The following is a 15924-nucleotide window of genomic DNA, read 5'->3' on the forward strand; positions in this document are numbered from 1 at the left end:
ATCTGTTGACACAGTCACAGAATAATGACCAAAGAGTAATGTATTTGGCATAATCGAACTAGAAATCAATTAGATCTGTTGACGCAACCGTAATATAACTGCTGAGACATGAATATGTGAACTAAAAGGTTTCATCTAACTACAGGTCAATTATATCTGTTGACGCAGTCACAAAATGTTGACTAGAGAGCACCAGAAAAAAAAATGAATAAAGCTAACCATGACCCATGTGCAAAATAGCCACTAAGAAAGAATTATTAGCATTAGAAGGAATTTTTTATATAATTTTCCTATTCCTCTACTTCCTATTTAATTGCACTAAAGATTCAAGAAACCTTAGAAATGATATAAAAATTGGCAGTTGAATGCGGTTCCAATTTTCTTAAAAATTAAGTATGAAAAGACATCAAAGAAGTTTCAGAGAATCCATAATGGTTAAACTAAGAAAATATTTGTTTTCGCATTGATCTTAGAATAACGGGGAGGGTTCCAGCAGTACTTGGTACAACAAAGAAAACACAAAAATTTTTCAACGTAATCTCCATACAGTTTTCCCAGCGTTGTTCAATAAGTTCGATACCCTCTTCAAAACAGTGATTCAATGCCGACATCACCTCTTCATTGTTGGAAAATCTTTGACGTCTAAGGAGTTGAAGTCTGGAAACAGAAGATCCGAGGAGGCACAATCTGGCGAATATGATGCATGAGGTAGCAATTCGAACTTTAATTCATTAATTTTGGCCATGTGTGATCTGGTGCATTGTTTTGATGAAACAACACTTTCTTCTTAGCCAAAACCGGAAGTTCGCTTAAACGTTGCATAACACTCTCCGTTGATGGTTTCTCCTTTTTCAAGATAGTGAATGAAAATTATCTCAAAAAAGCCTGCAGATGGCACGGTCTTTGCCTTCTCCCTTGCCAGTTCTCCCTTTTCAGTCCATTGTTTTGATTGTTCTTTTGTTTCTGGTGTGAAGTAATTTTTCATCGCGACGTTTCATTCATGGTTATGAAACATCTTCATGACGCTGATTCTGTTCCAAATGAGGCCACTATCTTGCGCTCTGCTTTCTCATGTCCACTGTTTGAAATGCCAACTATGTCTCGCGCACTTTCAGTCGACAATCATCCAGTACCGCTTTATTGATTTTCTTCAACATTTCTGGAGTCTTCAGCATTTGGTCGACCTCTGCGATGCTGGAGTAGGATCTAGTTGATGGCTGCTGAACAAATACAGCGTGGCGTCTTCAAACTTTTGCTGTATAGATTGTATACTTGCTAATACAGTGGTATTTTTCAAGTAACTATCGCCATCTTTAGGATGGAACCATTCTCTTATACAAATAAATCCAACGCAACAAACATAGTGATTGATGATTATTTATTTTTTAGTTGGTGATATTCCTGGACCTGGTTACATGAAAAATGGTCGTCGAGCTGCGTCTAGAGAAGAATTAGCTTCCAATGCATCGAGAGTCCAACAAGTCAAAACATTGAGTCGATCTTTTTCCGTTTTAGCACCTTGGAGACCGCGCAGTACTAAAGATAATATCGATATCGATTATACCCAGTATTCGAAAAACGGAAAGAGTAGTAAATTCGAACAAAAAGCATCGAAAAGTCCATCACATCGTAAAGAAAATTCTTCTACTCTGAAGAAAAAAGCGCAAGAGTCCAAAAAAAAAGAATCAACTTTGAATAAAATATCCAAATCGAAAGAAAATTTGAGTTCGCATACTTTAGGAAGATCCAGAGACGATTTATCTAAAGGATCCAATTCGACATTATATAAGAAAAAAGATCGTCTACCAAGAGAAAATTCTCGATACAATCGAGAAAAAGAAGAAAAGAAGATATCGTCAAAAAGCCTCTCGGTGGAATCTCTAAGTAGAGGCGAACGAAGAAATCGAGATATTTCTAGATCCGTATCGATGCCAAGAGATCCAGAAAAATCCGCCGGGTGGTTTAAGATATCCAAAAAAAGTAAAATGAACAGCGTACAAAGACTGTGATTCCGCGCACGTTTTACTTAATCACAATTCAGTGGCGTATCGATTTTATATCAAACTCTTTTAACTTTTCATTAACTTAATTGGTATAATTCTATCATCACCATATTAAATATGTGGAAAGCTAATTTAATGACATATTCGGTTACCGAGGACATAATTTACTGAAAATGTGAACATTCCATTCGAATACGCCACTGAAAATAGTGCCATTAAATAAAAAGCTTGCGTTTTATGTTCTCTCACGTTTACTGGTTAAATTGTGTCCGAGATGAACCATTTTAAGTCTAAACTGACTCTTACTTAATCATGAAGTCTTTCTACCTTTTCAGATGTAAGCCATGCTGGAATTAAATCATTACGTGGACACCCTTTTCCACGGCAGCTTAAATTTTGATTAAATTTTTGAGTTGGTGCTTCATAGATCTTTCTCACTTTCAGCATAACTCACCACGTCATCTTCACTTAAACTTTCATGTCTCTTTTCGCGCTTTATCTTCTTTTTTGCTTGAAATTGTGATCTTTGAACTACTAGTCATGGAGAGACTAGTACAGTAACATCCAAAAAAAGAGTGGCACAATCTCAACACATGAATAGCATTTATTTCAATGGTAATGTAATAACCTAAAAACCAAGAAAGATACAATATTTGTGACCATTGTGGGCTACTAGCTTAGTAATTTTTTATATACTTTCCTGCACGAGGACAGACAAACTTCATTCGATTAGCTATCACTTTAATCAACAAACTTTCAATGCAAATTTTTCTAACTACATGAGTCTATTGGTTAAATCAGATGGTTTAATTCTTTTAAGACGTAGCCCGTCATTACTCCAATTTAATAACCGTTTAGATAACAGAAAAAAACAGGTTTACGAAAATATCAGGAGCGACTTATACAACACTTCCACACTCTTCTGTTATCCCGATACAGATTCCAATTTCTGCGATATTTTACTAAAAATCCAATTTTGTATCAGAATGACAGAAAAGCAAGAAGATGTACTAAAATACCAGAAGAATATTATCCCTCACATTCTCGCTCTTATGATTTTCTGATACAAAATTCTATTTCCGTTGAAGTAACGAAAATTTGTAGTTTGAACTGGAGCTCTAGGATATTTCACTAAAAATCCAATTGTGTATCAGGATAATAGAAAACGGAAATACCAGGAGTAACTTATGAAACACCTCCACACTCTTCTATTATCCTGATACAGATTCCAACTTCTGCGATATCTTACTAAAAATCTAATTTTGTGTCAGGATAACAGAAAAGCGAGGAGGTGTGATAAAATACCAGGAGAATATTATCCCTCACATTCTCGCTCTTATGTATTAAATAGAGTGATTTTTAAGTTCCAGTAGCATTACTTTTAGCCCTTTTATCGCTTTATTGTATTTGCTTTTGTTTTTTGCAGTTCTAGTTTGTTGCAATGTTTTCCTTAAGCTTCGTTTTTCTCATAGCTTTTCTTGGACAACATTAGGTAGTTCCTCTTATAGTTGGGTATTCATCGAATCAGGCGTGACAGAACAAGCTTCCTCTTGAATAATTTAAGTGAGTTCTTCAACCGCAAGTTCCGCAAGTTCTATATCCAAATTTGTCTTTAGTCGGCAATGTAATGAGATTTTTTCGTCTAACTTATTTCAAAATAGTGTCCAGTTAGTTTGGTGATTGTATAAAGAAGGCTGCTCACCTTTCTTTAGAAATCTAGAATGGTATGTAGTTGGTATAGTGTGTGGTCCGACGATAACTCTAGGGAGTTTCTTCCAGCAGTGCACCTCTTGATCTCAATTCCTTTGGTAAAAGTCGAGAATGTCTGGTATTTTGTTAACATCTGTGGGTCAGTAGGTTGGCTCACCTGTAGAGATATATTTTAGGTGCAAATTTAAAAACTTTTCTTCGTAGTTAACGTATTTTAATCATTATATTATCATCTGTAATGTAATACTCCAATTAAATTTATCCCAAGCTCTTTATTTTCAAAAATAGTGATATACTGAAATTTATTGTCCATTTTTTTTTCTTCTAGTTGGTAGGAGTCAGTTAGACATCATCAAGCTATAACAATGTGCCTTATGTATAATTTTTGGTATGGTAAAAATTTGTTTTCCTTTTCATTACCTTAAAACCTAGTGAAAGGGAATTTGAATTTTAGTTTAAGTTATCTCTAATTCAATCGCATATTCCACAAAGCTCAAATTAATATTTGTAAAGAGGATAATTTCTTTTAACGCTTAAACATAATAGAAACTTAAACCTAAAAGATGTTTTGGATGGGTACATGATGTAGTATATAACGTATATTTCACTTAAACCTTTCTATCTTTGTATCGCCCTTAAAATATTATTTGATCAGGAAAGATTTTCTTCAAAAGTTGGCGATAATCCAAACAATAGTAACAAAACATGTCTTACATACTGTCACCATAAAATCTAAGTTTGAATTGAATTTTACCCTATCCATGCTACGTCTATTGCAGACTAAGTCTTCGATAAGCTCTTTTTACATTAAAGGAACATGAATCAATCAAGGTCGTTAGAGTTGTGAGTTTTAAGTGGAATGTAGCCATGATGGTGTGCAATTACTCCTCTGCATGGCTTTTTGGTAACTATGATCGGGTTAACACGATGTTGATCTTAACGTTCGGCAAGTTAGAATGGGAAGTGAGTAGTGTTGGGCTTAACAATGACAGAGTACTTGGAGTTCTGCCCCTGGCCATTGCTTCAGCTCAGAAAAAAAGATAAAAGTCCTTTATTTCTAGGAGAATATCCTATGGGAATTTTTGGGATACATGAGCGCTGTGAAGACTGACATTCTAATGAATCAAAACAATTTCAAAAGTGAGCATACCTCTTCTTTTCTTGTAGATAGCTAACAATTCACACTTGGATGGACAGTTAAAAACGAGATCCACCTTTAGGTGACTGCAACTTAACGAAAAATTTTGTGTTGGGCTCAACAATGACAGAGTACTTGGAGCTGTACCCCTGGACATTACTACAACTCAGAAAAAAAAGATAAAAGTTTGTTTTAGAAAGCACACTTGGATGAAAAGTCAAAAACGACAACCATATTTACGTGACTGCAACTCAGGAAGTTGCATGTGGGAGTCAATAGTGACAGACTCAACCACCTAACAATTGTCTTAAAAAATTGTTTTTTAAGACAATTATATGATTGTGGTATATTAGTTGATTCTATAAGATATCTCATTCGAAAATGTCTTTTGGGGTACAACTTTCAGATGAAATGGTATGGAGATTTTAACTGATGGTTAATACAGTCTTGCACATTAAAAATATAGAAAAAACTATAATTAAAGTTGACGATTATTGTTATAACTATTATACAATAAATATCTTCATTCAATAATTGTTAAAAGAAATATCCTTTATACTTACTTATAACTCAAATCATTGCTGTGTTAACCTTCTTTTGTATAATAAATAATTTCAAAGATTCCATTTATTTCTCAGAAATAATTACTTGAATAACATGGTGCTATATTAGTTTTATACTGACTACCCTATTGTAAAACAATTGTAAATAACAAGATTGTTGTAAATTTTTGGTTAGGGTTAAGCCTATATAATTATTGCAATGTTACTGTTTTTCTTTGTTACCGAGTTCTAATGGCAAAATTTGAATTAAAAATACTAATATGTATAATAATAATCATCATAATCACGTACTAAACGAAATAAGTGTATGAAAAAATAAATCAGTTTTCTGTAAAATTTCGGTTTTATTTATATCCTTATTTATCATTATATACAATATACGGATATTGAGAGCTCACCCTTAACAGAAAAGCGAGTAGGTGTACGAAAATATCAGGAGCGACTTATACAACACTTCCACACTTTTCTGTTATCCTGATACAAAATTCGATTTCTGTTGAAGTAAAAACACTTTGCAGTTAGCTCTAGAATATTTCACTTGAAATCCGATTTGGATAATGGAAAAGCAAGGTGTACAATAATACCAGGAACAAACTTTGTAGTTTGAATAGAAACTACGATATTTCACTAAAATCAAAGTTTGTATCAGGATAACAGAAAAGCGAGGAGATGTACGGAAATACCAGAAGCATATTTACTCGCTCTTCTGTTATTCTGATACAATTTCTTTGAAGTAACGGAACATTTCAAATTAAAATACTACTCTACGATATTTTGCTAAAAATCCAACTTTGTATCAGAAACGGAAAGCGGGGTCTACAAAAATACCAGAAGCAAATTATCGCACACATCATCACTGTTATCCTGATACAAAATTCAATTTCCGTTGAAGTAACAAAACTTTGTAGTATCAACTGAAACTCTACGATATTTTATGAAAAATCCAATTGTATCAGGATAACAGAAAAGCAAGGATGTGAACAAAAATATCAGGAGCAACTTATGGAACACCTCCACACTTTTCTGTTATCCTGATACAGATTCCGATTTTTATTGAAGTAACGAAACTAAATTTAACTGGAAATCTATATTTTCCTAAAAATCCAATTTTTTACGTGTACGAAAAAACCAGAATTAGCTTATCGCACACATCCTCGTCTTTCTCTTATCCTGATAAAAAACTCGATTGCCATTGAAACAAAACTTCGTAGATTTAATTAGAAATCTACGATATTCTACCAAAAATCTAATTTTGTATCAGGATAACAGAAAAGCGAGGAGGTATACGAAAATACCAGAAGCAAATTATCGTACACATCCTCGATCTTCTGCTTTCCTGATACATAGTTCGAGTTCCGTTGAAGTAACGGAGCTTTGTAGTTTGAACTGAAACTCTACGATATTTTACTAAAAATCCAATTTTGTATCAGGATAACAGAATAGTGAGGAGGTGTACGAAAAAACCAGAAGCAACTTATCGCACACATCATCGTGAAATTTTCTGTAAGGAATACATTAAAATGTGGCATAAAGGAAAAATAATATAGCAAGCAAAATATAAATAAAATTTATTCTACAGTGAACAAAAAAAAACTACAATTTTTTGTGAATATATACCTGGTATCACAAACATCAATTATCAAAATGAATAACAAATGTTTAAAATTATTTATTCTATTTGAACAATAACCAAGTTATTCCTATTAATTTTCCTCACATTAATATGTTGAATTTACAGTATTTACATATCATCATCACTATCCATTTCCTCTTCAAAATAATGTGCATCTTCTGGTATCCTCGAAATCTGACGGTTCATATCCATTTTATAAGGATTCAACATTTCAAAAAGTTCTGTGAGATTAATGATGGAATATCCGGAATGATTAAGATATTTCTCAACAACTTCTTGTAGTTGAAAATAGCCCTTTTCAATTTCTTCTTCCATAAGAGGTTCTAAAAAATATAGGAAAGGATGAATGGCACACACCTGGCTAGCTGAGAGACTTAATGGAAGTATTTCAGGTACAATATAACAATTCTGGACTATGCAGTCTTAATTTTAACTAGTATGGCAAACCCTGAATGAAATGAGAATTTAAATTGGAAAGTTGAAATATTCACAGCAATCAAATGATGAAATCATGTTATATTTTCGTCATTTGTATGGGGAGTGATACTTCTAAGTAGATCATTTAGACACATATTATCTTTCATAAATATGGGTAATATATAGTGCCAAGAAAATACGAGCCGTCCAAGAACACACTGAGCATACTCTTTACACCAACACCCACAATTACACTGTTCGACACGCGTTTCGATAACCACATTATCGTCTTCCTCTGTAGGTTGTAACATTTGCTAAAGACGTGATTTGGTAACTGGTTCCACATGCTTGTACTTCTCCAAAGAAAGGAGTCGCTATAAATTGACGTTCTGAACGTCTGCAGGCGAACTGTGCCTGTCGAGTAGATTTTGCAAACGCTGCTCTAGATTTTGAACAGCTCAGGAAAGCATTTGCCATGGTAGTATTAGTAAAACAGAGTTAGGTTAGCGACCTTTCTTCTATGCTTTAAGCTATCCAAGTTTCTAGTCAACTCTGGATCGCCTGTAAATCGGATTGCTCTCTTCTGTATTGAATCGACTGTCCTCGAGGTACGTTTGGGAGCCCAGCTCCAAATGTACGATCAATATTCCAAAGATGAACGAATTTGGGCCTTGTAGAGAATTAGAAGCTATTGGAGAGTATATAGCCTTTTAGTCTTAAAGAGGACTACTGGTTTTTGTGAAGTTGCCTTAGCTAATTCGGTTACTTGACTATTCCAGGACATAGTGCTCCCAACAAGCGATTTTGCGGTTATGGTGATATTTTATGTCCAAGCAGGACCAAATCCTGATCTGCAGTATAGTAAAAACAGTTACCTGGGTTTTTGCTGTTTTAAACTCAATCAGATTACTTCCATCCCACTCCAAAATGTTTTCAAGATCGGTATATATGGTGGTGATCTGTTTCTGCCAACGGATTTAGGTGTTAGCAGAGTTTATTAGGGCGGCAGATTTGATTGATTTTTAATCAACAGATTTTACCGAGACCGGTTTTATTCGAAACATGTTTTTATATTACCTCGGATATCACAACTCAAGATCATAAAAGACAAAGACACTGGTAAAATATTTAATATACGATTGATAACTTGAGAAGTTTACTCGCAAAATAATGCTGATTAAACATAAAAAATATACTTACTGGAACTAACTTTACTTAAATCGAATATATATTGAAAGTAAGCTAATTGAGTGTACAATTGTTGTTCTGTATATAATCTGAACATAACTCCTTTTTGGCACAATGTACAAACTGGATACTTCCCAACGAACCAAAGAGGCAATCGATTCGTTTCGTTTGGACAAGCTGGATCTTCGCAAGTTAACACATTTTCATAATATTTGTTGATAAAATATTGAATTGATAATGTTAACTGATTCTGTATATACGGTAAATAATCGATTGGCTTCATTGTACAATCTGGATTTATACATTTAATTAGAAACGGTACTTTTCCTTCCTAAAAAAAATTAAGGATAATTGATTATAATATGGTGGTTAATGAATGATTATTTGCGTTTTGCTGGCACATTCTACTCAACATCCTCACGCCTCCTACACATAAAGCTTTCCTACACACTGATACGCTTCAAGTACTTTATTAATTTACACACCTTACATAAAATTGTCTGTTAGCTTTTAACAATGAAAGAAATTATCTTATTATCATTCTGTTCACTGAAAAAGTTTCCCAACCTAATATCACTGTCAGATAATTGAGTTCAGCCGAAATAAAAATGTTTTTAATGCCTCCTCAGTTAACTGAAATTCAGAAATCTGTTATCTGTCCAAATTGGAAGATAGCTGGTTTATTAGAAGACTAGGTCTTAATGCGAGTACTGTAGCCAGAGTGATGCACAAGATGTTGCATTGATACATTTTTTAAGAGAACATCCCTTTGAATCTGCTGCTAGTGCTGCATATACAATAAACTTTCCAAGATCCTGTCCTACGGCATGTAGACGAATTAAAGCTTCGGATTTGATTAACTGTGCAATTGCTAGGAAAGCATGGCTTTCAAATGATTTTATTCACCAGTATGTTCATGGTCCTGGCCACACCGCCCGCTTAATTCAAAAATGGTTTCGACAAAATAATATCAATACTAGCGTGGCCGGTAAATAATCCTGATATAAATCCCATTGAAAATTTATGGAGATGTTTGGTAAAAGATATTTACGAAAGAAATTTTTATCCCAGAAATCAAGAGCTATGAGAACCTATTAAAACATCATGGGAAATAATAATTTAAATAAAAATACTTGTCGGATTTTAATTCACTCCACGCCAAGATTAGAATAAGTGATTTAAAAGAATGGAGATCTAATTATTAGCAAATTTTTTCTCCTGTTAGATTATTCCTTATCAAATATTTTTTAAACATTTGTTGTGTTATCTAATGTTTTATAATCATTATAAGTATTACTTTTAGGTATTTTCAAATTGTATTATGGATTCTTTTAGTGACTTAGTTATGACGCTGCCTGTAATATAACAGGTCGTGGGAAGCTATCTTAATCCTTCCATTACAGGAGACGGATCTATCCGCCAAATCATTACCGTCGTCTTTACTGAAATCAGACCGGAAAGCATCCTAATTCGCTGTTCGAGTATTAACCAATACAATTGGTTTCAATATTTTCATTCTGTAGCTCTGTTTGCGTAAGTATTAATTTCTTCCAAGCTTTTCTATGTTTTCAAAATAATTTCATATACCCAGCATTATGAATTTATACTTACCAGAGGACCTTTTACTGTATTTTCTTGTTTACAATTGTAGCATATAAACTTGAATTTTTCCACATTTCGGAACTTGATTTCGGGTCTTGTTATATTTTCTCCTACAATTTCATTTGTAACCTTATTAGGTCGTTTAATATGCTTCAAATCAAGACCTAAACATTCGGCTAAATCATAAGAGTCCGTACCTTCTATCGGTTCGCATATTCTCGTTACAACTGGATGAATTTGTTGAGCTAAAAAATATTTAGATCGAGAAAATTTCTACATTGTGTCAGTTAAGGAAAGTATTAAAACCTCTTTGATTACTGGGTAAAATATATCTGAGGTAGTTCTCATACTACAGTGTGTAACAAAAAAAAAGTTATAAATTGAATAATATATTTTGAGGGCAAAGAAAACTCGGTTGAAATAACTTACGTTCATGTAAATATGCACACAAAAAAATTAGTTACAATATTTGTAACGAAAATAGATAGTTTTGAACCTCTAAAAACCGCCAAATTTTTTGTATCATCACTTTTTCTAAAGTTCTAATTATTTCGTATTTCAGTTTTACACACTTCAGATAATTACCTAAAATTCTAGTAATCACAAGTGATTACCAAGCGAATAGTGCAACAACTGCAAGGCATTATGGAAAATAATATCCCAATCAGAATACACTCGATAGACGATTATTTTTTTCCTGTTATAGTGGTCGTTCAAAAAAGAATACAAACAACAAGGAGATTTTAGAATTAATGGAAGTAGTGTAAATAACTGCTTAGATGAAGAATATCTCAATAGATTGGAATTTTACAAATGTTTTTGAACAGAAGTAATCGGTATATCAATTCCATTTTGTTTATCGTTGAAGCTATTTTTAATAGAAATAGTATTAGGCACACATGTACTGTACTGACTACCATCTGCTAAGCTGTAGTAATTACGTTACACAGTTTGAGAAGTCAGTCAGAAGGTTTCAATAAATACGGTTTTATAAGTTACCATAATATACTCATGTACTGTACCAAGAAATGGAAGACACTGTCGGTCCTAATTGCCTGGGTAATCCTATTATAGCCGCTTAAGTTGTCTTTGGTACAATCCAGAATTGGAGAAACCTTTAGACATCCCTGGCTTTGAAGCTAGGCCCTTCCATCGAATCGAATCCTAGGATTTCCCTCCATGTGTTAACAAGTGCTTCACAATTATATAGAATATATGTAGTTACCCCCTCTATTCCACTAAACTGGCAGTTTCTATCCCAGTTCAATCCCAACCTGCGTTGTATCTGGAATCACCAGCTTCTGTGCATTCTTTGATTAATTTTACAAAAGTCTTTTGACTCCCATCTGCTTAGGTGCAGTAATTACGTTACACAATGTGGGAGGTCAGTAAGAATGTTTTTGCCTGTTTGAAACCATAAGAATAGAAGCATCCCTCCTTGATTTTCTCCTTTTTTCACAGTTTAACGTGTTCCTTGATCCGTAAGTAAGGGATTTCCACTGCGGGTTCAGGTCTAGTCAACGGTAAAGTGGCTCAAGCTTGGTCAAGTCGTTGACAATTTCGTAACCCCTTTGTCCAGGCACCCAGAGCAGCTCTATAATTCGCAAGGCATTGAGTTGAGCATTGGAAAATTAGCTTTGTTTCTGCTGTAATGCTTTACATAGTCATTAGTGTCGCTGCACTACCTGTACAGACGTACACACTAATGTCCAGAGTATGGCCACGCTCATATACTACTGCTTTAACCAGCTCGCTCGTTTTGGATCTATCCGTTTAGTAGAATGTCACCATTGAAGGCAAACTGATCTTATTTTGGTTTCATTTCTCCTTGCTGGAGAGGTTGACCTTGAATATCAGGGATAACAGGAATTATAAATAATAATTTGATAGGATCCGTATTTCTTCCAAATAATTTAAATGGTGCAAATCGTTTGCAGTGATTACAAAATTTCACAAATTACAGATTTTCAGTCTGTACTCTGGATGCTGGATTCGAATGAGTCCTGATGCACCTATTTCTTGACCAGCAAGAAGTCCAAATCTTAATCCTCTCACTTCTGGCGTTTTATGAAAGAGGGCGTGTATACTGTTGAAATAATTGATGAACATTAAATATGGAATCCTTGAAAGTGCAATTGATTTCACCCGAAGCCAAAGGTTTTCCAAAATATTACATTTTCCGTTTCAAAAAGATGTCGAATATGTATGTATTAAAATGAAAGCCATTTGTATAGGAAAAAGAGGCCATATATCCATTTTCAATGGAAAATATTAAGCAGTTGATAAAATACTCGAAAAATCGATTTTCCTGTTATAATTTCCAAGGGTTATAGCTGCGAGTGCACATTTGCATTAAGGTGAATTAAGTTCAATCGACCCCAGAATATGTAATAACTTGTGCAAATGTTTAGGGAATTGTATATTGAAGAAATGCCAAAGCTTTCAATTCAATTGATGATGAGGAGTACAAGGTTTATGATGATTATAGGAATCAATAAATTAGATAAATAAACGATATGATATTAAAGACAACAAAGGAATGTTGACTCTTTAAATGGAAAGACAAAAATCAGGGAAACACACACCTTTGCCACAATTCAACCAACTATATGTCTTGAGTTCTCAATATCCTCTGGTAGGCCTCAAATTTGGAGCACCAGGTCCAGATACTTGAGCTTACCTAAATAATACTGTGCATCAAACTTCAAGTCAGGATTACTTTTAAGTTCATCTACGTGGTATGCTCTCTGAACTGCAGTATTGGAAGTTCCATCTTCACAAATTATATAAGGTACAGTGTCTCCGGCTCTTAAATGACCACCACTTTTTTCATTGTATCGTAGAGCTACTTGAACATGAGGTAAACTGTTTTTGTCTGGATACATGTGAGGTTCTTTGGTTAATTGTTTTGTTATCACAAGTAGTGGAATAGGCACTTTACCTAAAAAAATAAAATTGGTATTAAAAAATGTAAGGGTGGTTTCAGATTAGAGTCGTGAAGTTCCACCAACAGATGTGAACCTAAGTATGGATATGTTGAAAAGACTTGGAATCAAAGCAGGAGCATTTCTTATGGGAGAAAAGTTAAAAAACGGTCCAATCCCACAACAGTTGCGTTAAGCATAAGGGGTTGAGGAAATAAAAACAGATGCTGGACTTTGGAGAAGAAAAACTAACAAAGAACTAAATAATCTGTACCCAGCAGTACCAAGATACATAAAAGCTTAAAAGGACGAAATGGTTGGAGCATACTAAAATGACACAAAAAATAAATTTGTAAAAACAGTGATTGAAGAAAGAGAAGGAAAAAGAGGGAAGTCTTAAAGAATGCTTGGATACAGTGTCGGAAGATATTAGAGATATAAAACTGAATTGGAGTGCAAAAGTAGAGAATCGTAACCTGTAAACATAATTGTTGTGGGATTGTGGCAATGAAAACCAAAGTGTACTCTTTAATATATATTCTGATATTACGAATATTTATGTATTCATCATCGGGTACAGAAAATGTGGTCAAAGTATAACAATGTTAAAAATTACTAACATTAATTAATCGAGAAAAGTAGTGTCTTGAAATATTGCTTAAATTATATAATATAAAGTTTGTTGATCATTGTTGCTATTCAAATGTTTTTGAAATTGCAGTCTAATTTTAGGATCATTTATAGGTTAGATTATGAATGACACAATTTTTATAGGTTAGAGTAAATTAGGTTATTAATGAAATCTAATCTATAGGTAAAGTTAGTTGATTACTGATGACATTGAATTTATTATAAACGTTTTTTGGAAATCTAATAGATATACATAGATCACACTAATGTTGGATCATTTTGAGTAACATATGTTGTTTTTAAGAACAGGCGTTTTTTGCATTCATTTTCATAGAACATCTTAGATTAACCAATCTATTTTTTAGCAGAATATAAACAAGGCGGATTGAAGTGTCAAATTTTATTTGAAAGCTACTTTTATATTATATTATTTAAAGATTTCGTCAAGTTTAGGAGTAACTAATTTTATATATGGTAGATGTGTACTGCACTGTCAGAATAAGTATTAGATGGTAAGTTTAGTGTGATGTCAAAGTCACCATCAGATTTAGAGTTTGTTTCAAAGGGCTGAAAAAAGTATAAGATTGGATGTCAAAAAACAATATTCCAGTTTTAAAATAGACTTTCAGCAATTCGTACGGAAACTTTGTGGTATAAGATGAAGAAAAAGTTCAAATTCAATCCCGCGAGAACCGTTCCAGAATTGCCAAATCATAGTTGATAGTATAGAAAGGAGCAATATAATACAGGAGGTTTAATACAGTGATGAATTAATTTTATGTGATTTTGTTGATATAAAAAGACAAAAAACCTTTTTTTTTACAAAAATTCAGTGTTTTAAATTCAACTTAAATAAATGTTATCAATAATAAACGAAATTGTTTATTTCATTTTTCGTTGGTAGGTGAATTCTTTTAAAAAACATGGTTTCTCAGAGACAGGGCTCGTATGATCCGAAATTATGTAGTTTAACAAAAATATGCATATTAAATTTTACCCTGTAGTAAATCTTCTCGTATTTTCCTCAAATACTCATGTATGTTTTCTATCCTTTCGTCAGCCGTCTGGTCGCTGAGGATCTGCTGTAAAATGAACTTTCCAGCTTCGGAAGAAAGTTGCGACCAATCTCTTCTAACAATGTCTAATCCTTTATATTCTTTGACAGCAACCAATTTACCATTTTTATCTTTCGATAGCGACACCGCCGCGTACTTCTTCTTCTTCAAAAGTAGTAAATATTTGAATACGCCGTCTATATCGAGTTCAATTTGTTTGTACAATTTATTGACTTCTTGTTTGATTTTCAAACCGATTTTGAATACCTAAAAAGATACATGAATTGTAAAAGTGTAAATTAGAAGTAGACAACATAAATCAATAAAGTCGATGAAATATAAACATGAATATAAGAATATATTAAGTAGAATTAAAAGATACAAAAAATGTGATATAATAAACCAACAAGCAGTAAATATGTAGTAACTAGGAGAGTAAGAGAGAAAGGAAGCAAAAGAGGAAATGGAAGAAAAAAGTTAAGAGGAAAGGGAAAAGGCACACGAGGAAGACACAAACGGAAACCCTTATTAAGGAATAGTTACAATACAAAATTATTAAAATTACTACAAAAGGTGAAAATAACTAAATATGTAAACAGATGGAATTGAGGAGAGAAAGAAGTGGGAAGTGAGAGAGGAAAGGGAAAATAAAAGGGGAGAGAAATGGAATATAGTCGAAGAGGAAGTAGCAAACGAAAAACTTTATTAACGAATAATTACAATATAAAATAATTAAAATTACAACAAGTGGTAAAACTAGCATGTAAACATATGGAATCGAGAAGAGAAAGAGAGGAAGGAAATGGAAGAGAAAGGGAGTAGGAAAAGAAAGAAGAAAGTTAAAGGAATGGGAAGAGGCAGAAGAGGAAAAGGCAGATAGGAAACCTTATCTGGGAATAATTAAAATATAAAAATATTTAAATTACAACAAGTGTTAAAACTAGCTATGTAAACATATGAAATCGAGGAGAGAAAGGAAATGGAAGAGGAAAGGTAAGAGAAAATGGAGTAGGAAAAGGAAGAAAAAAGTAAAAGGAATGGGAAGAGGCAGAAAAGGAAAA

The 15924-nt window shown here is 33.4% G+C and overlaps 2 protein-coding genes across 4 annotated transcripts in view; one reads left to right on the forward strand and one right to left on the reverse strand.

Annotated features, from left to right (window-relative positions):
• LOC130448088 (uncharacterized) overlaps positions 1-5750 on the forward strand; it is a 128377-nt gene extending 122627 nt beyond the window's left edge. For all 3 annotated transcript variants that reach the window (XM_056785283.1, XM_056785284.1, XM_056785285.1), the window contains exon 7: positions 1390-5750. In XM_056785283.1, the coding sequence (XP_056641261.1) occupies positions 1390-2009 (620 nt within the window). In that variant the 3' untranslated portion in view covers positions 2010-5750. The remainder of the gene's footprint in view (positions 1-1389) is intronic.
• A 1215-nt stretch (positions 5751-6965) lies between these two features.
• Positions 6966-15924, reverse strand: part of LOC130448090 (DNA polymerase alpha catalytic subunit) — a 29862-nt gene continuing 20903 nt past the window's right edge. The window contains exons 11-15 of the mRNA XM_056785286.1: positions 14806-15130; positions 12935-13195; positions 10264-10499; positions 8665-8983; positions 6966-7370 (exon numbers count right to left, since the gene is read on the reverse strand). Of these exons, the coding sequence (XP_056641264.1) occupies positions 7156-7370; positions 8665-8983; positions 10264-10499; positions 12935-13195; positions 14806-15130 (1356 nt within the window). The 3' untranslated portion in view covers positions 6966-7155. The remainder of the gene's footprint in view (positions 7371-8664; positions 8984-10263; positions 10500-12934; positions 13196-14805; positions 15131-15924) is intronic.

The sequence above is a fragment of the Diorhabda sublineata genome, chromosome 8 (assembly GCF_026230105.1).
Source record: "Diorhabda sublineata isolate icDioSubl1.1 chromosome 8, icDioSubl1.1, whole genome shotgun sequence".
Lineage (NCBI taxonomy): Eukaryota > Metazoa > Arthropoda > Insecta > Coleoptera > Chrysomelidae > Diorhabda > Diorhabda sublineata.